The sequence below is a fragment of the Varanus komodoensis genome, unplaced genomic scaffold, assembly GCF_004798865.1.
Source record: "Varanus komodoensis strain SLA01 unplaced genomic scaffold, ASM479886v1 scaffold57, whole genome shotgun sequence".
NCBI classification, from domain to species: Eukaryota; Metazoa; Chordata; class Lepidosauria; order Squamata; family Varanidae; genus Varanus; species Varanus komodoensis.
Genome location: NW_025336182.1, coordinates 1904954 through 1930713, shown reverse-complemented (window position 1 = coordinate 1930713; position 25760 = coordinate 1904954). Strand labels below are relative to the sequence as shown.

General features: G+C 55.5%; 2 protein-coding genes across 2 annotated transcripts in view; both read left to right on the top strand.

Moving 5' to 3' along the window:
- LIX1L (limb and CNS expressed 1 like) overlaps positions 1 to 11863 on the top strand; it is a 29699-nt gene extending 17836 nt beyond the window's left edge. The window contains exons 5-7 of the mRNA XM_044449052.1: positions 2414 to 2509; positions 4328 to 4405; positions 4822 to 11863. Of these exons, the coding sequence (XP_044304987.1) occupies positions 2414 to 2509; positions 4328 to 4405; positions 4822 to 5064 (417 nt within the window). The 3' untranslated portion in view covers positions 5065 to 11863. The remainder of the gene's footprint in view (positions 1 to 2413; positions 2510 to 4327; positions 4406 to 4821) is intronic.
- Positions 11864 to 15452: 3589 nt separating this feature from the next.
- Positions 15453 to 21118, top strand: RBM8A (RNA binding motif protein 8A). The gene is made up of 6 exons (XM_044449335.1): positions 15453 to 15602; positions 18561 to 18620; positions 19147 to 19224; positions 19354 to 19490; positions 20159 to 20295; positions 20787 to 21118. The coding sequence occupies exons 1-6, from the start codon at positions 15536 to 15538 to the stop codon at positions 20830 to 20832; spliced, it is 525 nt and encodes a 174-aa protein (XP_044305270.1). The 5' UTR covers positions 15453 to 15535; the 3' UTR covers positions 20833 to 21118.
- Positions 21119 to 25760: the final 4642 nt, after the last annotated feature.

Below are 25760 nucleotides of genomic sequence, written 5' to 3'. Positions count from 1 at the left end.
TGCAACTGAGAAAGGACTGGCACGCAGACTAGACCTTGCTAACAGTTGCGCCACCCCGTTTGGAACCAGTTGGCGCTCCGGGACCCTCCTAAAAGCAATCCCATGCAGGGTTCACTACAGTTGTCCAAGTGAGGTTGCCCGTGTGTGGATCGCTGAGGCCAAGCCCTGCCTGTCCAGGTGGGGCTGCAGGTGGCCAAGCAGCGGAAGCTGGCAAGGGGCTCCCCGTGCCACCGAGTGCACCTGAGGCTCAAGGGGCAGTTCTGGCTCCCGTGCGGCAAACCCTGCCTTCAGGGAGGGAGGCCACCCCACCCGGGGCAGGCTGAACAGCGCCCAGCCGGACAGACGACCCCCCCGCCAGCAGCGGCTCCGTCTTGCCAAGACTGAGTCTCAGCTTGTGGGCCCTCGTCCAGCCCTTCGCTGAGCTCGGGCACTGCTTCAAGACGGCCACTGCCTCACCTGGACTTGGTGAAAAAGAGGGGTAGAGCTGAGTGCCATTTGCACATGGATGGCCTCCCCCAGTGGTGTCATGTAAATGCTAAAGAGCATGGAGGAAGGAATTGACCCCTGAGGGACCCCATGGCATAACTGCCGTGGGTCAGATCAGCCATCCCCCGGCGCCACCTTCTGGCCATGGCCAGTCAAGCACCAGCAGAGCCTCCACAATGCGGCGCCTCCTCTCCTAGCCCAGCCGGCCCACCCAGAAGGATTCCGTGGCTGATGGTGGTCCAGGAGGACCCGCCTCTGTCCTGGCTAAGGCCATCCCACCAGTGGGCAAGGCTGTTTCTGCTGCAGACCCTGGCCTGAAGCCCGCTTGAAATGGGCCTGGACAGTTCATTCCATCCAAGAGTGCTTGGAGATGCCGGCCTCCACCCACTCCAACGTCTTGCCCGGGAAGGGAATGTTGGCCACTGGCCCATCCTGATTGGCATATTCTGGGTCCAAGTGGGGCTTTTTAAAGAGGGGTTCAGTCGCAGCCTCTTTTAAAGGGCCGGCACCACTCCCTCTCTCAAGACGGCAGGTGTGAACCCCCTCCCGAGACCTTCCAGTCAGCCAAGATGCGCAAGGATCAAGCAGGGGGGGTAGGATGGACCTGCCCAAGCCCCTTGTCCGCAGCATCAGGCCTCAGCAACGGGAACTCCTCCATCAGCACCGAACCAGACACTGCTCTGGGTGCTTCTGTTAACGGAACTAAATGAACCATGGAGTCCAACACATCTGAGCGACTTTATCTTCAAAGAGTCGGGCGAATCCCTCACAGTGTGCCGCCAAGCGTTCTGCACCCCCCGTGGCGGCCTAGGATGTAAAAGCCCCCAGAGCACTCAGAAAAGCTCGGCTGGGCAGCACTCTGAAGACGCGGTGCCGGTGGCAAGGAAGGGGCGGTTCGTCGCCCTCCCGGCCAGGCGAGCGGCTCGTGAATGCGCCCTAGGCCGCGTTCGGCTGGCTCAGCGCGAGACCGTCCACCCAGCTCTGCTCGCCCCCGCCTTGCCTCCTCGCTCTCAGCTGCACTGCCTGCGGGGAGCTGCCCGAGGGCCGCAAGGGCGCCTGGGGCAACCGCGCCAACCCTCCGGGCCGCCTTCGCCTTCCGCAGGGCGACTGGGGCTTCGGCAAGAGCACCGACCCCCCGCGGGAAATTCCCCCAGAGACCCCTGGAGACCGTCGGGATCCATTTGCCTCTGGGGCCGGGCCATTTTAGGAGGCCCCTCACCCAGCAGAGGGAAATGGGGCCCACGTCTGAACCTCAGAAGGAAATGGTCTGACCGTGACAACAGCCGTGTTGCTCTTGAGCCCTCCCCTAGCAGCACGTCACCCTTCTGTCCGGTCAGGCTGTGTCCTTTTACGTGCCTGGGGCCACAGCGGCCATGGAGTCCTGAGCTGCCCCGGATGAGACCAGATCACTCCTGCGACTTGGTCAGTGGAGATAATGAGCAGGCGAAGGTCAGCTAGGCCTCCCTCGGCACTATTTAAGTGGCAGGACTGCTTTGCCGCTCTGCATTCTCTGGTCTAGTTTCTTTTTAACTCGTTTAAGCAGAACTGCTACATCAACAGCAGGGGGGATAATTTGGAGCAGTGGCTTCTGTGGAAAGAGAAACACTGCATTTTGTGGGGGCCTGTTTCTGCAAACCAGAGGCAGCAACAGAAACATAGAAACAGAGCCAGTCAGAAGGGGTCTCCTGGGCCATCTAGTCTGACCCCCGGCTCCACTCATGGAATACCTACCATGTGCATCTCCAGTGCCCATTTTAAATGGATGCCCATTTTAAATAGGTATTTTAAATGGATATCCACTGAAAAATCCTCAAACTGCTCAAGTCCATGTGGCTCACTTGAATTCTAATCACACGTTAGGGGTCTATGGCAGAGTGGAACTGTTTCTGCTTACTCGAAACTCCTGAAATGGTTGTCTTTCTTGCAGGGGAACAGAGAAGAAGCAGATAATCCAGGCACAGGCATCGGTGCTTTTCGCTTCATGTTGGAGTCCAACAAAGGAAAGTCCATGCTAGAATTCCAGGTACTCTTTGAATGAAGCAGCCCAGTCTTCACTTTTAGAACTTGCGGACTGTATACGCAAGGCCAAGAAAGCCTTAATCTTTCAAAAACTGCCAGTTAAAGCAAAATGTGAAGTAAAGGGGGAGACCAGATTGTCTAGAAACACAAGAGGGTTTGGCTTCCTATAATTCAGAAATATGGGCATAACCCATAAGAGTGAAACCTGTATAATGCTTTAAACATGCGTACTACTTAAGGAATTAATAGTTCTTACTTGTTCAGTTTTGTTGACTGAACAAAAATTGGAATTTTGGATAAGTTGTAAATCTTCTGTCTGTGTGAGCGGAAGGCAGAGGGAGAGGGAGAGAGATAAATTCAGGCATTTCTTTTCTGTATCAGTTTGCCTTTGGAGGGAGAGAAATTGGCCTACTTAATTGAGGGAAAAAAGCTTATCCAGCCTTCCCTGGGACTTAGACTGCCTCTCCTTTGATCCTGCTCCTGGGACTGGAGAGATGCCGTGCAGGATTCTTGAGCAATTAAACCTTGCAAATGCATTGACGGAACTGTGAACATTGCTTATTGTATGTCCTTGGAGGCATCGCTGACTGTCACTCAACGTTGGCAGCACACTGAATAGGGCGGAACTAGGTCAAGGGAGAGGGGCCCCCGGAGTTCAACGGTTAGGGCCTGGAATGGGGCCAGGCTGCTTTCCGAAGGCAGGCGCCTCAGCCTGACACTTCGTCTGGGGGTTTGCTGGGAGCCCGCTTCTCCTTGGCTTCGTCTCCCATGAAGGGTAACAGCCCCACGGGCTGGCAGCGTGTGGTTTGCATTCGTGGGCCTGTTCAGACAGAGCGGCTCTGTTGTCCGCATGTTCCCTCCCTCCTCACCGTGTGTCTGGGGCCGCCTGTGTGCATGAGAGCTCTTTATGGGGTTGCTCTTGGAATCAGCAGAGCTTGGCTTTGCCGTTGCTTTCTTTGTGCAGCACAGAGGCCCTGGGTCTGTGTCAGCAAGACACATAAGTGCTTGAGACACGGTCCGTGCATCTCTCGGGATTATCCGTACAATCCTTCCGCAGATGTCAGTGTGTTTCCCCAGATGGCCAGCGCCGGTTGTTTGGTTGTTTGTTTCAGTCCAGCTACGCAACGCAGGAGCATTAGAATAACACTGTGTTTTTACAGGCCCTTCAGACATGCAAAGGGCCTTTATAAAGGCGGGGATTGTCATCCATGGATCAGTGATCACTCCTGTCCTGTCTTAGCATACAATCCTATCGCACTAAATCGGGAAAGGACACCTGGAGAGCAGTGAGCTCTCCCTTCCTCCCCATGAATACCAAAACTGCTGCACCTCGGTGTTGGATCACAGCCAATTGCAGACAGATTTAGGTGTGCTCTCTAGAAATGTGGGGTTCTGGAACACAGATCAGTGTATTTTGAGTGCATGTAAGTCACTCTTCCAAAATCGTCCCACGATAGCTTCCAGCAGCAAATATTACAAAACTCATTATAGAGCACTACACAATAAAAGAAACAGAATCCTCTAAAAGCAGAAGTTAGGGGAGCCACATAGAGCTAATAACCTGGGCTTTAAAAGTTACGGTTTGGAAGGTTTTGCTGGAAGCCAAAATGACATCAAGAGAGGCACCTTGTGAACATTTCTGGAGAGATTTTTCCACAAAGAGAGCACCCCTTCCTTTCCCAGCCACCACCCACACGCCTGCGACAAGGAGTGGAGGAGAGCGGTCCATAAGCCTGATAGCAGCACATGAAACGATCAAAGGCGAAACGCCAGCACTTTGAATCGAAGGCGTGCGCAGAACTGAGCTGCTTTCCTTTGGCAGGAGCTGATGACCGTCTTCCAGCTGCTGCACTGGAACGGCAGCCTCAAAGCCATGCGAGAGAGGCAGTGCTCACGACAGGTAAGCAGCGCCTGCGGGAGGCTCCCCGGCGCCCGACCCTCGGCGCAAGGTGCGTGCAGCTGGCGGAGCAGCAGATGGGGGGGTGGGGGCGCACTCGGCGTCTCTGCGCCTGCAGCGGTGGGGCCTGGGACTGCCCGTGCGACGTGGGGACTTCCAGCGGGATCCAGCCGGCGCTTGGATCCAGCCGGAGGCGGGCACTGGCACATCCCTTCTCAGGCGCACAGGGCTCGTGGCGGCAGCGGGGCAGCGGTCCCTGCTCTGCCGAGCGCACGTGGCTTCCCCGCAGTGCTGCCCTCCGGCCCACCCCTTGGCCACGAGCGCTCCCCGTGGCGGGTCCCGGGCAGCTCCACCCCCTGCCCTGGGTTGGGCGGGCCCCTCGGCCCAGAGACCCCGCTCACGCTCAGACTCGCCTGCAGGAGGTGCTGGCCCACTACTCCCACCGCGCCCTGGACGATGACATACGGACCCAGATGGCCGCGGACTGGGCGACCCGGGAGCGCAGCGTGCCCGGAGCCCTGTCCAGGGAGCTCGCCTCGACGGAGAGGGAACTGGACGATGCCCGGCTGGCAGGGAAGGAGCTGCGCTTCCACAAGGAGAGGAAGGACATCCTCATGCTGGCGGCGGGCCAGCTGGGGAACACACACTCCTCCAGCTGTTAGGACGGCAGCGGCTGCCCCCTCCTCACCCCCTGCCCTGCCCCGTCCCCTCCCAGCCCTGCCCCCTCCCCGCCCCCAAAACTAGCCTCCTGGAGGGAGGGACCACCTGGTGCTGCCACACACCCGAGGGAGCAGAGCCTTCCTCAGGGCCTTGCGGGCTCGCTTGCCTTCTCGGCCCTACAACACGCTGTGTGGATTCCAGGGGTTTTAGGCGAAACCACTTGTCAAGTGTTGGCTGCCTGGCCTCCCGCCACCCAAGCACTTGCAAGATCTCGGTATCCTTCAGCCAGGGAGCAAAGCGAACCTTTCAGAATCTGAATTTTGAAGTTTGGCAAGATGTTGAGTTCAGAGGTCCACTTTCATTCTAAGATGAACCACATCACAAGCATGCGCACAGGCGTCTCCTTTCCAAGAACAGGGGCCCGTTTTTAAAACTTCTTTGTTAAAAATTTCTATATAGACTTTTATATCTGGATCTTTTTCTCTCACCGCTAGAGAATTTCTTATAGAGCACATTTTGCGATAGCCTTTTCAATATTAAATAGATTCACATTTACTTGCTTAGATCTCAGTTTTACCCAGGTACTGTACAGTCAGCAGTATTAACTGGAAATGTCGCATTGCCAGGAAAATGCCAGTGTTTCCCACAGAGTGTAAAGCATAGCTACGTGTTAGGCCGGGTTGCGGAACCCGCGTCCTGTGGACCAAACCTGGCCCAAGTGTGGCTCACCGGGGTTTCCCAAATGGCTGTGCCCCTTTCCCCCAAACACCAGTCATTTGCTGGTTGACCAGCTTTTGGGTAGTCCTTCCCCCCTTCTAGAAGGGTGAAATGCCTCTTGTAGGGCTTCGTCACCGACAGGCAAAATAGGCCAGCATTCGTGCCCTTGCCTTTGCCCCCTCCGACGCCGGAGTGCCTCCAGAACGGGCTCTGCATTCCTGTGCCAGGCGAACCCGTGCACCTCTGCTTTTGGCAAACCTTGATAAGCTCCACCTCACCTTGAAAGCACAGCACGCAAGAGGCTTCTTTCCGCTGTTCTTCTCCTGGGAGGGTTCGCGTTGGGAGAGGCGTCAGCGTTGTGGCGTCTTGGCCTGCCCAGTGTCTTCCTGCCACATCCTCCCCACTGTGAGCACCCCGGTTCCTCTTCCCATGCTGCGAAGGATGGGCTAGCGAGATGCGTCTGGGCCTGCCTCGGACTCGCCACAGCTGATTTAACCCGTTACGGGTTGTAGCGATTGGTGGTGGCCAGTTTGAACATTTGCTGTTAACTGTGGCTTATCATGGCAAGGTTGGGTTGTTGGCATCATTAACAAACCACGCACAGCCCTAAAACAGACCATGGGTTATGGGCGGTTTGTTCACCATGCCAGCAACCCTCCCACCCTTTTGGGGTTTGGATGGCATGATAAACCATGGCACTCAGCACAGCCTGACTATGCAAACAGTTCCCAGCATCCAGTGCAACTTTTGCTTGCTTAAGCAAGCTGCGGTGAACTGTGGCAATCACGTGGACTGCCCTGGTACGATTATTTCCTCTTCTCTTCATGCCTCTGCCAGGCAGTTGCTCTACGGATGGCTTATGTTAAGAGGAAATCTTGGCGCCAGGCCAGTAGGTGCAAGATACTTAAAGGCGTTATCCTGGCCGAAGAGGTGACGTTCATCTTCTGATTAAGCTTACTGGGGAGCATCGTCAGAAGTACTGCTTCTCAGGTGCACCACAGATGCTCCTCGCCCTCTTTTCCGTGCCAGCCCCATCTGCCTAATGAATTCAGAATTGTTTGAATGGGTTGCAGTTGGTCCACACTGCCCTCGCTTGTGTGTCACGGCCGTGGGATGCACGCCGGAGACTGCTGGTTGCTTTAAACAACCTCCAGGTGGACAATTGTCGGGTTAAGCTGGGTGGTGTTGCTGCTCCTGAAGAACTCAGTCAGTGTTGGCTTGTTGTGCTGATAGCGTCTGGTCATACCAGTTGGAGACTGTTGAAGGAAACCACAAGTGGCTCACACACAGCGCATCTCCCCACAACTTATTAACCCACAATATACTGCTGAGATGTGCAAACAGCCTTACTGGGTCACAGAGGAAAGCCAAGAAAAGACCAATTGAAATGCCTCAATTTCCAAGATTGGGCTCATTTCACACCAGAGCCCTGGACTCCGGTGGTGCTCAAGGTTTTGCTTATGTTGTTGTGTCAGACAGTGTGCAGAGTTGCTGTGAAGTGTGCTGCATGCGGCCCACACACCCTGCCATTGGTGTCTTGGAGCCTGCGGTGGCACGCTGGCTTGCAAGGTGGCCACAATGACGGGAGCATCTTGCTGGTAAAATGGCCACAGTTCAGTCATTCATTAATAATTGGGCGCTGCAGGGAGAAATTAGCCTCTTCGGGCATTCCAAAACTTTTCTAGAAAACAAACTTTTATATGCACTTTTGAAGAAGAGAATAAAACTAGGAGCAGGACTCTTAAACAAGCAATACTGGGCATGTATATAGAAAGCGTCGCATGAGGCAAGCTTCAGAGGCCGGGTGCTCCGGGAGCGGGAACGCGCTGCTGCACATGAAGAGGACAACTCTGTCCGATGGTCAGCTCACAGCTGGGCCCCGAGAAGCAACTTCTGCTTGTGCCATTCGCCTCTGTCTCTGCAGGAGGCAGCGGACTGCCCTCCGAACTAAGACAGGAACCTGAACTGGCAAAATGTGGCGATTAAGGGAAAGTTGCACCTGTATCTGTAGGGGAAGCTGGAAGAGGAACCCTAAACACTAAAAAGGGGGAAGGGTTCAGGTTACAGGAGAAACCAGTCCTCTCAAGAGTGCTGGGTTGTGATACTTTTGCATCGCCATCCGAGCCTTACATGTCTACTCAGAAGTAAGTTGCGCAGTGTTCAGTGGGGCTTGCTGCCAGGGAAGATAGTGGCCTTAATTTAGCTTGCTCGCGGTCCATTTCTGGAGTCCTTAACCTAAGATCATGACAGCCCAACGCTTTTGTATCATCTGAGATGGTTCCAGGATTCACTGTGTTCCCAAGTTTCAGTACCTAATTCTGGATGAAATGGGGATTTTAATATCTTGGTCCTGACTGTGAACACCAAGCAAGTGGTTGGTAGTTAATTCAGCTTAATTAAGGTTGCATGCAGGGTGTAATCAACCCACCAGATTCTTACAGCAGCATCAGGAAAGCAGCTGTGGTGACAGTTAAGGCCTGGAGCTTTATATCGTCTGACTCATGGGAGTAACAAAAATTGCAGCAAATCTTAGCCGCAGCACTGTGTCCTTTGCCTGAGGAAGGCGGGGGAAAATTGATTTGATCCCGGTTCGTCAGGGCTACCTGCCTCGGATTTCTGGGACCTGTTCTGCTCATGCACGCCACACGCAAGAGGCTTGCTGCAGGCCGCGGAACAGCAGCCGCCCGAGGACATGCCACGTGCAGGGTTGAACAAGAGGCAGCTGGAGCAGGCCCCCCGGCTCTGCCTTTCTGAGCACGATGAAACACGCACAGGAAAATCCTTGGCAGCTGGAGGGGGGGGGGGTGCAACATCTTCTGTCTTTTCCCTTCCTGCAGCACTGTAGCTTTCTCTTGCATTGTGAATGAAACTCTCGGACCCTTCTGGTTATTTCTCCTGTGAGGAAAAATAGCCTGGCTTCCTGTCGCCTTCAGGAAGTCCTTTTATGGTATAACCCACTAATAGCAATAATTCTGATGGCTCAGAAAACAATCGAAATTTGTCACGGGATGATGGGGCTGGATGCCCTCGTTCAGCTGGAGCACATGGTGCTGAGAGTGTCTGCGTCAGCTTTGACTCTTGCTTTGCAGGCAGAGGACAAAAGGGGCTGCGAGTGTGCAGCCAGGCGTGTGGCTGCGTCCTTCCTTTTTAAAAATACAAGCCGATGTGGAAACACGTGTGTCTTGTGTCGTTTGCACAAGGATGCAGCTTAAGGCATCAGCCTTCTCTGTGTGACAGCACAGCAGCTGCTGGAGGCCTGCAGCGAGGTGACAGCGCAGGCTGGGAAGCCACGGCCGAACCCTGAAGTCGGTCTGCTATATTGCCCTACGAAGCCAGAGGGGCCGGACCCACCTCAAGCCCCAGCTAGAGCAGGTGAAGGGGCGAAAAGAAGTGAAAGACAGGCCAGCAACGGGGGGACCAAGGCCACAGGTAAGAAGTTGGTGGCGAGCCGAAGAAGCCCAGCGGGAGGAAGAATGGAGGACGCGCCATGGCGGGGAGAAACGGACCGAGTGGGCGAAGCGTGTCCAGCCGAGGGAGAGGAGACACAGCGGGCTGGACGGCTGGAGAAAGCCCCACGGGTCCTCGCCGTCGGGGGCAGTGGGATGGCGCGGCAGGCAGAAAAGGCGTGCGCAGGCGGCTGTGTGCGGCTGCCAAGAGCAACCGGGGCAGCCTGTCCCGGCCCTCCGTGGCCGCGCTTCTCCACCGGAAAGGCCCTGCGTGACGTGACTAGGCAGCACGAAGCGGCTTGTCCGTCTGCCTTGCCCAGCCTCTGCACGAGGTGCTGCACCAGCCATGGACAAGACCGGCGCCTCGTGGCACCCGCATCGCGCACCACCATCCCAGAGCTGGATCGCAGACTTGCCGCGGCTTTCCGCCCAGAGCCCCCGCGTGGCTCGGTGGGGCGGCTGCTGCAGGGCATCTCCACGCTGCTCAGGCCGGAGTCGTGAGCTGACCAAGGTGCAGGTGGTGCCACCCACCATGCAGAGAGCTGGTGAGGAAGCTCGTCTGACCAAAAGAAGCAAGTCCCGGAGCGACCGCGACGGCCACGGCACTTCGCCACCAACAGGCCGGCTCGGAGCAACATGCAGGCAGCTGCGAGGGTGAGGGAAAGGGTTTCTGAGGCTGCTTTGGCTGGCTTCAAAGATCCCCGCAGAGGGCAAGGTTGTGGCCTCATCTGAAACCTCCTGAATAGGCAGCAATGGCCACAGGGTGGCCAGAGCCCCAGTGGGCCCTGATTTGGAGCCCTTGTCTCAAGGGGACCAGAAGAGGAGACGGAGCACTGCTAAAGATAAAAGCAGCCTGGTGGGGACTCTTCCTCCAAGTGAGATGACGCACAGATGACATTTGAGAGACTTGGCACCCTTCGGTACATGCGAGGCCTCTGGGCGGATGATGAGGCCGAGGTGACAGCCTAGGACTGCCACGGGGACCTCTGAACAAGTTGCTGAGTTGATACTCCTGGAATAATATCCAGTTGTCCCCCATCCTCCCTCTCCTTGGACTTGGAGGTTCTGGATACAGCCGCCCAGGGAATGGAGGCGTATTCCATGACTGGGGATACTGAATGAATTTACCCGTTGGGGGGAGACTGCCAAGGACTCGTCCTTCGTGCCTTGATGGGTGAGCACTGGAAGAGGACACGGGCAAGGCCGGCATCACAGCTCCCGCACACTGGACTTTGGGCCAGGATCAGGTCATCCAAGCGAAGCAACACCGGTCTGTCTCTGGAAGTCGGGGATATCGCTGAGAGCGCCACTTGCAAAGACGGGCCGAGCCAGCCACACCTGCCCAGGTGGCCTCGCTGCAGAAGGTGCTTTCACTGAACGACCAGCTGCTGCTTAGGTGATGGGGCTCTGGGGAAGCCGTAGGTGCTCCTGGTCTGGGTGGGCAGGATGTGCGAGAACATTCGCAAGGAGCCCCTTGCAGCTGCCCTAAAAGGGTGGCAGGCCTCATGGATGAAGGCTGTGGGGAAGGGTTCGTGCAGGCTTTGGGGACCACTCATGAACGTGAGAATAGCCGTATCTCGGAAGAGCGGCTTGGCTCTTCTGGAGATGTGCCTGTGAGGCTGCATTAGGCAACCCAGCCGAGAGTGGAAGGCAGGCCCACGCGGAAGGCTGGCTCTGCTGGTTCGGTTAGTGGGCCTGGTCTGGAGGCCTTTTTGAGGAACTGAGTACTGTGCAGGACTGGGACTGGGACCGCTCCCCTGCACCAGATGTGACCTCATGTGCATCGAGCTGCTGGCCGTGATTTTGCATTCTTTTTTTATAATGGCCACCCAGCAGCTGTTGGGGGCTGTCCCAGGACGTGCTTTCTGGGAACTTGGAAGCAGATAGCTGCGCCTGGGAGTTTTGATCAGTTAGTTCTTGGCTGCTTCACCCTGAACAAGCAGACTCGGAGGCCTTGAGTGCGGCTTTGAAGCCCGAGTTCAGAGGCTTGGCCTGGCTCTCTCACCCCCTCACTTAAATAGGGAGGGAAGACATAAGGGATTTCCGAAGAGGTGGGGCGTTGTGGCTGTCTGATGCTGAGCTCCGGAAGCGGCTTACTTTTGGCCTCGGCACCTTGTAATTCGTATACCTGAAATGCTAAAATTGTCTTGTCCTTTATATATATATATATTTTTAATACAGCCTTGTTTGCACAATTGTATTAACCTGTAAGAGCATTTGTAACGTTGGCTTATAAAGTGTATTTTGAAGGGTATGTACACACGTCTCAGACTTCACCCTCACTCATGTGGACAGACTGCAGGGTTTAAGTTCCTTCTTACAAGCCAGTAGCTCCTGCATTTCTCTCGAGGAGACCTGCCTACAGACCTCTGCTGATGGGGATGCTGCAGCTGCCCCGTAGGACCCCACCCCCCAAATCCTTGGTGCTGTTTTTCTGAATTGTTTTTCTGAATCGTCTGCCTCTCTCTCCTTTTTATTCCCTATTTATACTCTCCCAGTTTTCGGTGCTGTTTTTCTAGCTCAGAGGTTACCTAAAAATATTTCCACGTTGTCTACCTTTCCTTCCACGATACGCTATAAAGTCCAGTACTTATTTTGTAATGCATAATTTTATACAATAAAATAGCTTTTCTGGGTAGTGGTTTCCTTTTTCCCCAGCAAGATTCGAGGTTGCTCTTCTCAATGTGCTGGAGCTCCGTCTGCGCCGCCGTGTGTCGCCTTCTTAAGGATAAGCTGCGGACTGTAAGAGCTTGAGAGAGAGCAAGAGCTCATCCTGTCTGCAAAACGCTTTATGGGCTTTTATCTAGAGTAGTGCCTGGATCGGGGCAGATGGCTGCTCCAGTTCTGGCTCTTTTTCCTTGCAGCAAAGGGGCAATGCCGTTGGTTACCTTTTCGGTGACACCGCTTCCACAGAAGGAGAGCCATTTGCTCCTCAGCACCTGGCTCAGTGCTTCTCTTGCAGTCTGGGCTGCATCTGGCCACGAGACGGTCTGCCATCGCTTCTCGTAAAGCGGCTGCTCCAATGCCGAAGCATCTTGCGCTTCCATGCAGTTTGCAGCTGTTTCACATTCGGAACGGCACGTCGCCTCCTCTCGCAACTGCCACCATACCTTCTCTAGGACAAGATACTTTACAGAGGTATTTAGGTTGTGTAACGTTCCCTCCAGAAATAGAGGGCTGTGAAGATGACATTTGCAAGTGGAGACTGTGAAACGGCCCCCTTCCTCTCTTGCGTGGCGCTAATTTGGGGCTCCGGGCTGCTCCAGGAGGTGGTGGAGCAGGCGCACCGGTTGCCTGGGAGCCGCCGCAGGGACCCCCACGGGGCCCGCTTTCCAGTCAGTGACCACCGTGCTGCACGGATCTGGGTGGCCTGGTTTGGCTGGTTCACTAGGCTTCCCTCAGACCCCGTCGCCATGCGACGCACCCAAGAGAGGGCGACAAACTTTATGCCGATTCTATTCTGGTTTGCTATGGGAAATTCCATTTGTAAAAAAATACAAAGCAACACATCCACACACAAGTCACAGAGAAATTAGGCGTCCACCTGCAGTTGAGCACGAGATCCAGGCAAGTGATGCAATTAGTTAAGAGGAACATTTGCTGTTCTGAGGTCCATGTGAAGTGAGGGATTTGGGACGGGAAATCCAAGCTAGTCATTGCGCACGTGGCTAAAACTATTCTCAGATGTGAATTTATTTATCTTTACATTTATAAGCCGACAAACAGCTCAAATGAACTCCCTAGGTGGTGTACAGGAATACATCTCAGCCAATTATTTAATTCTTGTTAAAAATAATCAATAACATAATTAACATAGACTATAGACTGGGGTTAGATACACAAAAGGTTGCTGCTCTTAAACAACTCCACGGCTCAGTGCATCTGTTTGCAGAGCTTTTCTCCCCCTCCCCCCGGAAAATGCCAGTGGGAGGCTCATCAGCAGCGTCCCCACTTGTCCCTCAATGGGACACAAATCCTCTCCCCCTCCCTCAGCTGTCTCCGGAGGCGCTTCTGTGCTCCACATGCCGCTTACAGGACTGCATTTCCCTTAACTTAGAACACCCACATGCCCACCATGTTCTCCCTGGACCCCATCCCTCTGCGGCAGCCCCAGCCTAGACTGGGCCTTGTACATGCCTGCTTACTCTCGAGTAAGCAGGCAGCAGATGGAGCCCAGGCTAGATGGAGCCCTGCTTTCCCTGACTTCACCATACAGGCAGTGAAAAGCGAATGATCTCAACTGGGAGCCAGTCCTCACGCAGCAAACAGCCGTGGTGCCAAGAGGCAGGCCATCCCTAGAGGCAGGCCCAGGGCCGTCTTAACAGCATGATGGGCCCCGGGCAAAGCAGTGTACCGGGGCCCCTACAACAACTACAACTACTGTTAATTTTGGAAGTTCTCCAATTTTCCAAGGGTTTACAGATTAGTATGGGGCCCATGGGCAAGTGCCCATCCGGCCCATGCATCAAGATGGCCCTGGGCAGGCTGCCACCAAAGGGCCAGGACGGCCACGTTTTTCCAGGCCTTCCCCTTCTTCATGTTGCCTCGAGTGCTTTCACCATTCGAGCAGAGTGGGAGCGGAAGGACGGACGATAGGGGCTGTGGGGGCTGAGAAGGAGCGCGCGGCCTGGTGTGGGGGGCGAGCCCCAGCACTGAGGAGAGCAAGATGGCGGAGTCCAGAGGGGCTCCACGTATGAGCCGCACACGCTTGATGCAGCAGGACGCTTCTGCTGGCTTGCGCCCCTTCCAAGTTCAGGTGGGGAACGCATTTCCACGGAGGCGTCCTTGGCAAAGCAAGCCACCTTCCCGCGAGGGAAATGGCTTGCCTGGGAGCTGTGAGTGTGGAGCTGGGGAAGATCTGGGTTTCCCAATCTGCCTCCCAGAGACAGACGGGCTGTCAGTGGGTGGTGGAGCCCTGAGTCTTTCCTTGGATCACCCCCCGCACCTTACCACCCTGCAGTTCAGGGGCCCGGGTGGTTTCCCTTGCACTGGATCCCCCCGGATGTGGTTCACCTCTGGCTGCTCCCCTGCCAAATCTTTCTGCAGGACTTGTTTTCTGAAAGCAAATGCCTTCCTTTCTCCTGTCCATACAAAAAGCAGTGATCTTGGAAGACAAGCTTCTCCAGTGATTCAAACCCAAGCATAGACTTTCCTGTCCCCTGTAAATCGAATCTTTCTGCTGGAGTCCCAGCCACTCGGCCCACCGTGCTGCCTAAAGCACAAGTTTAGGGGCCTGGAGGATCTCGCCTGCGTCCCTTGAGCTGGCTTGCCTTTTGCCCACACGTGCTTCAGCACTTGCTCCCCCCCCCCCCCCGCATCTTTCCACATGAAGTTTTTATGCAGTCCAGTCTTTCTCTCCCTGGTCCGTGCATCCCTTTCGCACGCACAGGCGCCCTTCAGAGACAAGCTGCTTTAGAGGCATTACAGCCAAAGCAGAATCATGGAAGGGAAGAGTCAGAAGGGCTGAAGGCCATCTGACCCTCTGCTCAGTCCAGGGCTCCCAGTTAAACCATCCCTCTCCAGCGTGGGAGAGCCCACCGCCTCCCGGGGTCATGGGTTCCATTGCTGTACTGCTCCAACAACCGGGAAGCTCTTCCTTGTACCTAGCCGGAACCTGGCTGCCTGCCACCTGAGCCCGCTGCTTATTTAGTACTTAAACTGTTTCTATGCCGTCCATTACTGACGACGTTATCCCGCGTCCTGCACTCCGGGCTGATGGAGGAGATTCCAGGACTGGCAGAGCGCTCTCGCATCTCCTCTTCTGCAGGCCACACATGCCCAGTTCGCTCCGCCTCTCCTCCAAGGGCTTTGCTTCCAGGCCCCGATCCTCCTTGCTGCCCTCTGAGGCCATGGCCTCTCCCCCTCGCTGGGGCTACCGTGGCTACCCCGCCCTTGCCACTGTGTGTGGGGCGGGTGGTGCAACTGCTTTGGCACTGGGGATCGCAAGGCTGCCGGACCGAGCTGGAGGAAATGCAGACCTTCCCAAAATGGCACCCGCCCCGTCCACCCCGGGCTGTGCCAAGCCCTCCTCCCAGGAGCCCGTTCTAAATGCCTCCCGCCTGCGCATGCGCGATGGCCACGCGGCTTTTTTCGCCTCTCCCGCCCGAGCAGATTAGTCGCGCAAGCGCAAACCTCACCCCGCGCCATGGAGCCCTACTCAAGATGGCGCTCCGGGCGACTTCCGGTCGCCCTTCCCAGCAGGCCTCTCGCCCTTTCCTGTCCCGTTGTGCCTTGCGCTTCCCCTCTGCGCTGACCGGGTTCCGGTGACGGTGAGCGCGGCGGGCCGAGGAAGTCGCTTGTGGGCGCCGAGATGGCGGACGTGCTGGACCTCCATGAGGCGGGCGGCGAGGATTTCGCGATGGACGAGGATGGCGACGGTACGGCCGGGGCGGGACCCTTGCTGCTCACGCTCTCAGTAGGCCTCACACCAATCCTGTGAGGTAGGCCGGCGCCCTCCTTCGCCGAGACGGGAGTGAGGGCGCTCCGACAGCACCCCAGCGGCGACTCCCGCTCTTCTTTCAGTCGTGCATTTATGCCTTTGCTGTTCCTTCTGGGGACGAGAAAAGGCCCCAGAGCGACTCACATAGGCTAAGGATACAGCGCAAAAGGCACGGCACCCGAGGAAGAAGAGTGCGGGGTCTTCTAGGGGTTCTTCCCTAGCTGGAGCCGGGGGTCAGACTAGATGGCCCGGGGGACCCCTTCTGACTCGCTCTGTGTCTGTTTCCTGAGAGGGGAGGGCAGAACACGCGCTGCTGGGGCGCAGTCCTGTGCGACTCCAGACGGAAACAATCCCGCAGCGGTGTGCTTATTTATTAGTGATATTTAATGGTACTCCGTATCTGCTGCTTAACAGTAGCATCTCTTGGGGCACAATCCTATGCAAGGCTGGGCAGAAAATAAGCCTACGACTCCCAGCATAGGATTGCGCCCCTGTTACAGAGGAGCATAATGCCAGTCGTGTCTGTGTTGGTGGTTACAGCTCAGTGGGTCAAGCGAGCGGACGTGCCCCGAGAGCCCCCAGATGTGTTGGACTGTTATTATGTACTGTATGTATAGAGCGCTGCATTTGGAATGCACCGGGTTGGGGAGGCTGCACTGAGAATTGGGAAACAGTGTCAGGCAAGGCCACCCATGCAAAATGTACTCTCTCTGCGTGTGGTGGAGGGGAATTCTTGCTGCTGTTAGACAGTGGGAGCCAGAAACTTCTGCTAATCCGCTGCACATCTCTTGGAAATCTGGCAGTAAATTCAGACCTGCCTCCCTCGCTGTCCAATTTCTCAGTATCCAAACAATAGCTGTGCAAGGCAAGGACATTTGACCATCCTAACATTGCAAAGGGAAACACAGGGGGCGAGAGCGGGGCTTACCAAAGGCCAGCGGCGGGATTCAATCTTTGTCTCTTTCCTGCGATCCTCAGCTTTTATTTCTTCCCCACTCCCTTGTGTGACTGCTTCCAGTATAATAGATTACTGTTGCTGTTGCTGCTTTTTCAATTCTCTGACAAGGAACCCAAAGGGACTTACAAGGTTCTCCACTTCTCCATTTTATCCTCAACAACAACAACCCTGTGAGGTGGGTTGGGCAGAGAGTGAGTGACTGGCCCAAAAGTCGCCCAGTGATCATGGCTGAATGGAGACCAGACCCTGGATCTCCCAGGGCCCCAGTCCAGCACTCCGACCACCGGGCCACACTTACTTGTGTTTTAGTACGTACATCACAGAGAGCTTCAGCGATTGGACAGCATAGAAAATAAATAAATGAGACCCAGGCCATGTTATGTACATGCTGCTACATACATGGTGTAACATGGATGGGAGGCAGAGGAGTCTTACTTTCCTCGTAGTGAAAAGAGAGGGCCATAGGCTGACATGATGGCACAGCTGAGAGATTCGAATCTGGGGTCCCTGTTTTGTAGTTCATCTCCCCTTCAACCCAGCCCCCCCCCCCTTCCTTGGTTGTCCGGGGAGGTGACTTCATAGGAATATAGAAACGTTCTTTGGGGTTGCTCAGAGCCCTTCAGGTGCACTCTTTCTGTAGTCCTTACTGTAGTCCTGTAAGGTGGGTCAGTAGTAATATCTTCCCTTTGTAGGTGTAGGGAAGGCGTTGAAGCTTCCCTTGATTTAGGTCGCCCCCTGAAGGAGTTGCTGACAGGAGAAGATTGCTGAGCCGGGCGCCCTCGTTCAGTAGCTTAGTCTCCTCACTCTGGGCGTATTTTCTCGAATCCCACCATCTCCGGGGAGCATGCTGGGCTGCTCTGGGACACCAAGAGGAATGGACAAGGAGTTGCTTGCTCGGCCTCTGCATGAGCCGTTCCTCTGGCCCATCCTGTTGGCTTCTGCCTCTTCGGACCATTCAGGCCTCTCCTGATGCTGGGCCAGCTCAGCCCAGCAGTTCCTTTGAGGTACATTCTGTACTGCTGAGCTTGCTGGACCACTGCAGAGATGGCTTCTTCCCCTTCTTCACCCTTCCGCTTGTCTCTTTTTGGCCTGCTTAATGTGGGAGGTTATTTATTAAAAGTATATACCGTACTGAAATTCCCGTAGGACTTTCTAGGCGGTTATCTGAGGATAGGGAAATCTTACTATTTCCCAATCTCAAAGACAACTTTTTCAGCCTTGGGAAGGGACAGCCCTGTTGGCTGCTTGGGAGAAACTTGCCTAATTGGATTTTGGCTGCCCTTGGTCTGGGAAGCTGTGGGCCGAGCATCTTTACTCAGCCCTCAGGGATGTTCTAGTGGACTTTTGAGGTCACACATTCTGGTTTGACCTTGCAGGGTTGTTGAGAGAAGATTAAGATGGGGGAAGACACCACAGACATTGTTCTGAGCCTTCCTTGAGCAGTCTTCAGAACCAAGCTCCACCAAATCCTCTGGGATCTTAAAGATGAATACACTTGTAGTTCCTACCCAAATAGTTTTGAGAACTGGAATACTATTTGACTGATTTCTGGAAGCTGTTTTTTATTTTCCTACCTTCCATCCTGAGATTTATCTTTATTTAGTCTCTCCTTTCTGTCCTGCCTTACAAGCAACCTCTTCGCACTTCTCCCATAGAGTTGAGCTCCTTTGCTCACCCCTACAAATGGATTCTGGCGACTTCTCCCCTTCCCAAATTCATTTATTCCTTCCGGTCTGTGTGGTGAGGGTGCTTCTCCCTCCGCTGCCTCTTGTTCCCTGCCCGCAAGGAATGCATCCTGCACTGTATGTCTCCAATGTATGGAACAGGGTTTGCAGAGAGATAACATAATTTAGCTTTTGTGAAGGAGTCCACCCCACCCCCATTTTATGCTTTCTGTTGGAGGGTTTGTTGACCCAACCATGTTTGATCTCTTTTCAGAAAGCATCCACAAGCTGAAAGAGAAAGCAAAGAAGAGGAAAGGAAGAGGGTTTGGGTCAGGTAAGATGTTCTCTCGCAAGCCGCGATGTGGCGTGCCAACTCCGTTCTGTTCCTCAGTTTGTCTGCAGTCACTGAGAGGTTCCATTGACCCTTGCCGGTCCTCAGTGGGTCGTCTTCCCAGCCTCCTTTGCTGCTTGTTCCCTGGGGACACAGGGCATGGATTCGTGCTGGCCTGGCAGAGGAGGGGGGAGCTTTGTGTCTGGTCCCCTGGAGCTTCAGAAGCGCTCAGGGGTCCTCCAGAGCCCAGCAGGCCTCCTCAGCCCCAGGCAGAGGTGGAGGCTTGTCCCTGTCACACTCAACTTTGCTCTCGCCGGAGGAGGGAGGGGCGCTGCCATGGCAAGGGCGGTAACAGACGGTGTGGACTCCCGGACAGGGACAGCACGAGGTTGGAGTGCTTGTGGCGGAGTGGCCTGGGGAAGGCCTGCTTGGCTGCTCGTGGTAATTCGCCCCAGAGAAGGCAGGGCCACCTTGGGCACTGCCAGTGCTTTCTGCCCCCCTGAGCGTGTTTCTGTCTGTGTGCCAACAGAGGAGGGGTCCAGGGCCCGCGTTCGGGAGGACTATGACAGTGTGGAACAAGACGGGGATGAGCCAGGTCCTCAGAGATGTGAGTATGCCCCAGAGGGCAAGCGGTCTGCTTCCCCGCAGCCCCACACCTTGGCCCATGGCCTCCCGTGTGGCCCCTTGGGCTGAGCTTAACTGGTGGCTCTCTGCGCCTTGGGCTCCCTTGCTGCAGCGGTCGAGGGCTGGATTCTCTTTGTCACGGGGGTCCACGAGGAGGCCACGGAAGAGGACATTCACGACAAGTTTGCGGAGTTCGGCGAAATCAAGAACCTCCACCTGAACCTTGATCGGCGGACCGGCTACCTGAAGGTGGGAGGTGCTTGCTCGGGTGTTCTTTCTAGCCTCTCCCCACTGGGGAAAAGGCACGGGGGTAGGAAAGGCCCCCCTGGGATGGGCCCAGGAAGCATCGCTGAGATGGGGACAGGCAGTGGGCACCGTGGTGGTGGTGCCAGTCCTGTGGCTCTTGAACAGCAGCCACCGCTGCACAACACGCAAGAGAGGCCCGCCCGGTGCTCCAGTCCTTCCCGAGGGAGCAGGCGCTTGCGGAAGGGGCGATGCCGGAGACACACTGGGGGAGCGTCGCCGAATTGGACCGTGCGAGGCTCAGGCGGTGGGCTTGGGAACCTCCGTGGGACCGGGCTGTAGGACGGAGGGGGCAGGTGCCTTCCAGCTGCAGACTGAGGCCAGGGTGTCTGTGACCGGGGGGGGGGGCTTCCCCCAAGCTGGTGCCCTCCAGGTGTGTCGGACTGCAGCTCACATCATCATCATCATCATCGGCAGGCAGTGGCCTCGCTGCCGAGAGGGCAGGCCTCACTGGGGAGGGCAGGGTGGGGAGCGCTGGTTTCCGAAAATGGTGGTGGTGGAGGTGAAGCCTGTCAGGAGGGTGGGTCGCCAGCCGCTGCGGCACGTGCCGAACGGAAGCCGTGCCAGGATGCGTCTCCAGGTGGCTGATGCCTCTTCCCCGGGACCTCTGGCAGGGTTACACGCTGGTGGAGTACGAGACGTACAAAGAAGCCCAGGCAGCAATGGAGGGGCTGAACGGGCAGGACCTCATGGGGCAGCCGATCAGCGTGGACTGGTGCTTCGTCAGGGGCCCCCCCAAGGGCAAGCGGAGGTGAGCGATTTCCGGTGACAAGTGCGGGGCAGGAACCGCGTGTAGTTAGCATATAATCTCACAGCCCCCCAAGGCGGGTGTGTGGCTGTGAACCGTGACTCTGAAGTTACCGTGGCTGAAACTTGCTCTCAGTATTGCCATTTCACCAAAGGGAGGGTGGAGGCGAGGCGTGGAACTCCCTGGAGGAGGCCTGCGAGCTCCGCTGGGGTCCATGCGTCTCTCGGCCAAGCTTCTGAGGAATGACGTGCTTGTGGGGCGGGAGGAGTTTTGGAGGATCCTGCCCTCTGCCAGCAGCTGACTTGGGTTTTCGGCTTTCTGCACCAAGCTTCGACCCAACTTAGAATGGTCTTCTACATGGAATGGTCCTGATGGCGGGATGACCTGGTTGCGCACCTCCGGTGGACCGGTCCTGTTGGTTTCTCAGGCTTTGCGTCTGTGGGGAAACACAACATGCCACTGAATGGTGGGGCGCTCTCTGTGTCTTTTTCCAGGGGTGGCCGTAGAAGGAGCCGGAGTCCGGACCGGAGGAGGCGCTGAAGCAGAGCCTCGTGTCTACCTTTCACAAAGTGGAAAATTATCCTCGGTGAAGCTGAAGGTTCCACACGTGTGCTGGCAGACCATGTCCTGGACGCTCTCCTCTGCCCCCAGCCCCGGTTAATTTTATATCGGTCCCCTAGGGTCATACCGTTGTTTTTATCCATCTCGGGTATTGATCTCTCAAACTGTTTTTCTGTCTTAGTAAAGATCCATCTGCTTTTCAGTCTGAGAAGGAATATCAGGCAAGCAACTTTGAGAATAAAAAGGATACGGATTTTTTTTTAAATGTGTGTTTCATATCTTTCTGTGCGAAGACAATGTGTTCCAGGGTCTGGGCGGGCGAGTATGGAAGGGTCCAACAAGTTCTCCTCTTCTGGGACTATTTTTAGTAGTCGGGAAGGAAAACTGCTCCCGTGTGGGGGCTAAAGTCTGCTGCAATGCTTCTTGTGGGTGGGCTCTGGGAAGCAACCGCGACGATCGCTGAATTAGTCTTGTTAACCTGCTCAGATGCGCTTGTATTAGTCATTTGCGGCAGATTAAAGGCCTGGAAGGAGAAAGAATAGGAAGGCACTCCCTCTCCACTGGGACCCAGAGATGGCTCGCACCCCTCATTGGCCGCCAGGCAGTACCTGCTTCGCGGGTGTGCTCCAAGCCTGGGGCTTCTGGCTTCATGTCTCCGTCGTCGTGCAGCAGAATTTGGGCTCTTGGGCAGATCCCAAGACACATTTCTCCAGCCCTACAGGTACAAAGAAAGCAGCAGGTGAGGGGTCAGCCTCACACAGCATTCTCTCCTTCCTCTTTTGGAAATCAGAAGCATATAAATGTATTCAATGAATGTGTGTCTAATATGCAAGGATTCTCTGATTTGTATAGTTTATCCAAGGCATAAAACGTGGCACGTGCGGGCCGAGGCGAGGGGGTTTGTGTTGGTCTCCAGTGCTCTCCGTCAGCTGTTAAGTGCTTTCAAGTCATCTCCAACTTGCGGCCACCCTACAAATGAAACCCCTCTGACATGCCTAATCCACGATAGCCCTGCTTAGCCCCTGTCCTAAATTCTAGGCTGTAGGTTCCTGACGGAGTCCGTCCATCTCTCATTTGGTCCTCCCTTTCATTTCTCGCCTTCGACTTTCCCCAGCATGATGGGCTTCTCCAGGGAGTCCGGCCTTCTCACGATGTGCCCAAAGAGAGACCGCCTCAGTTTTGCCGCCTTTGCTTCTAAGGAAAGCTCTGTCTTGATTTGCTCATTTTTCTTCCTATCAGTTCAGAGTATTCACAAAGCTCTCCTCCGGCACCCAGTTTTGAACGCTTCCACATCCTTCCTGTCAGCTTGCTTTGCTGTCCACCTTTCACGCCCACCCACAGCGATCTGTGCAATAGCCTGGCCGCGTGCAGGGGGCACTTGCACTGCCCAGGTGTGCAAAGGAGCCGCTGCAAGGGCAAGGCCTGGGCGTTGGGACCTGGCCATGAAGCAGTTAGCTCGTGGCAATTTCTTCCTGACATTTGGCCAGAGCCCAGTCCAATGGTTTGTGGGTACAGATATTTCCAGCCAACATCCCAAACCTTGCCCCAAAGGGCCCGCGCATGCCGTGTTTCAATGGGAGCGTAGAAAAAGTGCATGCGCAAAAATACATTCCTGCAAGGACATCAGCTTGCATGAGAACACGATTTTCTAGCCCTTCAGAGGAAGTGGAAGGTGCAGGAAATGGCATCTCTGAGCTCACAGAATAAGTGACGCGGTTTTCCCAACAGGGTGGACAAGGGACTCCATGGCCCAGGAGTAACTCTTTGCTGCTGTCCCTGACTTGCAAAAGACGAGAAAACAGCAAAAATGAAGAGAACTTGCAGAATGTATGTAGGCTTCGTGATGCAGCTTTTCCACTAACGGAGGCAGCTGAATCGAACAACTGGCACGGCCCTCTGCCTGTGCAGGCAGGGGAAAAGTCCTACAGTTCCCTAGCATTCCCAGCCATTCCTAGCTGGGGAATGCTGGGAATTGTCAAACTTTTATTAATTTTAAAAGCTCCTGCGATAACATTGTTCTGCCAAATTGGATTGTAATAAAGAATTGTATTTCACCCATCTATCAATCTAAGTTTAACTGTAAGCAATAACCCAATGTAGCAAAAATAATCTATAAAGTGTAAATTTTGGTTGGTGATCACTTCCTGCCACAGAATCTACTATGAAAAACCCAATAGAGCCCTGAAGTCTCCAATCGGTCACCAACTGTGCTCCCAAGACACCTCTCTTGGTATTCACCAGCCTCCTTATCCCTCCTCATTTTTATTTTTGAAGATTTTTTTAATTCAGAACATCCGAGAACCTGGCACGCTACGAATGACAACAGCCGCCATCCAGGATCACTTCTGCCTTGGTTCAAAGTGTGGTTTTGCAGCTCAGCGCTCACATCGCTTCTTCACTTTGTGCTTCGTTTCTTAAGCAAATTCGTTTTCTCCTGGGCTTTCCGAGCAGCCGTGCCTTCCGCGACAGCCGCCTGCCTTCTGCGTAGTTCTGAATCCCGAGGCACGGCAAACGGTGCTCAGAAGCAAACCGGGAAATGGCAGGAACCTCCGCTATCGATGCTGAAGGGCTCCTGCCAAAAATTGAGGCTTAGCTGGGGGCATCTGGTCAAAGCGGCACCGCGCAGGCCCAGCACCCGTGTGTGTGTCGCGCCTGCGAGCCCACCTCCTTCCTCGCCACTCTGTCTGGTCACTGAAATGATCCGAGGAAATTCTCCTGGCGATTCCACGCAGCAGGTCGAAAGCCTGCGGTGCCACGGTCCTATTCCTAGGGCATTCTAGGGAACCGGCCCTGCGATGCGTTCAGTGCCTGCTAGGCAAGCTTCTTCCGGGAAGCCTTTTCTTGCTGGCAAGCCTTGGTCTTAGTGCTTATGCCTGCTTTCAATTCCCTGTTTTTATTATTTTCCTTGCTCTCGCCTCCATCCACCCTGCTTTGGGCCGCGGCTGCTGCTCTCCAGCACCCTTTTCTCATCAGTGAGACCTACTCTTGAATATACTTAAATCAGCGTGTGGTGAGCCGATGGCACTTGCTCCTGAGTAGACATATATAGGTGCACAGCTCACCTCCTCGTTCATCCACACGCCGGCGTCTTCAGTTCTGGGCAGATGCTGCACTGGGCCAGCTCTGCAAACATCAGTCCAGGGTCTACCAAGGAGCCACAAAAGCTCAACTCTAGAGAGGGCACTCAAGAGACAGGGAATCAACGGCCAGGTCATCTCTGTATGTCAGAGATCTCTGTATGCTTGTCAGCAGAACCAGCAGCCACAGCAGCCAGAAAGTCCCCAGAGCCCTCTGGAAACCCACTGGATTCATCACCCTCTGGGCAGAGACCAGCTTCATGGTCCCCCGCCCCTAACGAGGGGAAAAGTCACCACAAGTCTGAATCTCAACAGGCAATAGTCTGACCATGAGACCAATTTAGACCCCCACCTTTAGATCATTATCCCCCTGCCCAGCTGAAAACGCCAAATCCAGAGTGTGTCCTGCTATGTGTGTTGGGCTGATAGCATGTCGGGACAGTCCCAGGGTTGCCACTGGAGTCCCTGCAATCCTGAGTTGCCCCAGATAAGGAATGTTAGAATCCCACAGAACCAGGAATCGGGCCCCTCCCCATCACGAGTGAGGCCACCTCTGTCAGCTCAGATAAGGGTTGCAGGGCTAGGAACCCAAGCCGACCCACTTCCCCAGCACAGGATGCAGGCACTCTAGATCAGGAGTCAGCTGCAGAGAGCGCCTGGGGGTGGGGTGTGTGTGTGTGTGTGTGTGTGTGTGTGAGTGAGAGAGAGAGAGTGCGGAGGGAGGGAGGCAGCTGATGAGAAAGGCAGGTTCACCCTGAAGGGATCAATTCACATTGGTACACTGCCATATGTAAAAATGAAATGGAATCCCCACACCTAGAAAGCTAGCACATCAGGGAGCAAAGTTCCAGCCTAACATGCAAGTTGAGGCCTGTGGAGGAATGTATTTTCTGCTGTGTGAGCCTTGCCGAAGCCCAGGGCACAAGTGCCCCTCCTGAGTGAGAAATGGGCTGCAGATAAACTGGGTGGACTGGGGGCGGGTTGTCTTAAATTGGTCCAAAGTGTGACTGCTATTTTATCCCCCCAGTGGGCTCTGCTCAGAAGGCTGGCTGGCCGGCCACTGTGGGAGCAGCATCCTGAGTGGACAGAGCTTTGGTCCGTTCCCGTCTGAGGCTCAGGCATGTCTTTGCAAGCAGGGCGCCCGGGGGACTTGGCCCCTGGGACGGAGGGGTCTGCCTAGGACCCCCAGAAGGGAGGCTGCTTCCTGCCGCCACCACTGCCCACCCGCACCCCTGCAAGCATTCCTTGGAGAACTGCGGTGCGTGGACTGTGGGCCCCGCAGGGCCGGCCCGGAGGGTCGAAAGGGCCTCCAGCCCCGCTGCTCCTCTTTCCCCGCCCTGGCGCTGGGCAGGGCTGCTCGCTGAGGGAGGGGGCCCCGGGCACACCTGGCCTTCCAAGGGGCCCTCCAGGACTGGCGCCGACCACACGCTCCAGGTCTGGCAGCGGCCTGGACATCCTCCCGGAATGCCTGTTTCCCGCCAGGCGTTCCTGAGCAGGGAGCACCGGTTTGGCTGCAAATCCCTTTCTGCAGTGCGCCTCCCCCCCCCCCCCCCCGGGACACACGCAGATCTGCGCGAGGAGCCATCTGTGCGCACGTCCCAGCGCCTTCCCAGCGCCTGCTTTCCGCCTCCCTGGTGTGCACGCCTGCCCAGCTGCCTCCCTGCAGTTCGGCTGCTTTTTATTTCTGCTGCAATGCCCAGCCCCAGAATGTGCAAACCACCGATGTCCAGGGTGCCACTGGGCATGTGCAGGGTGCCTTTCTACCACTGCCTTAACCACAGTCGGCTGAGGGTTACGGTTTCCAGGGTCCGGCAGGCTCCCTGCATGCTA

What these genes read in the sequence shown, in the direction of transcription:
- RBM8A (XM_044449335.1), top strand. Translation starts at nt 15,536, where the DNA reads ATGGCGGACGTGCTGGACCTCCATGAGGCGGGCGGCGAGGATTTCGCG. An exon ending in GATGGACGAGGATGGCGACG is followed by an intron (nt 15,603 to 18,560) that starts GTACGGCCGGGG and finishes ATCTCTTTTCAG; the next exon opens with AAAGCATCCACAAGCTGAAA. An exon ending in AGGAAGAGGGTTTGGGTCAG is followed by an intron (nt 18,621 to 19,146) that starts GTAAGATGTTCT and finishes GTGTGCCAACAG; the next exon opens with AGGAGGGGTCCAGGGCCCGC.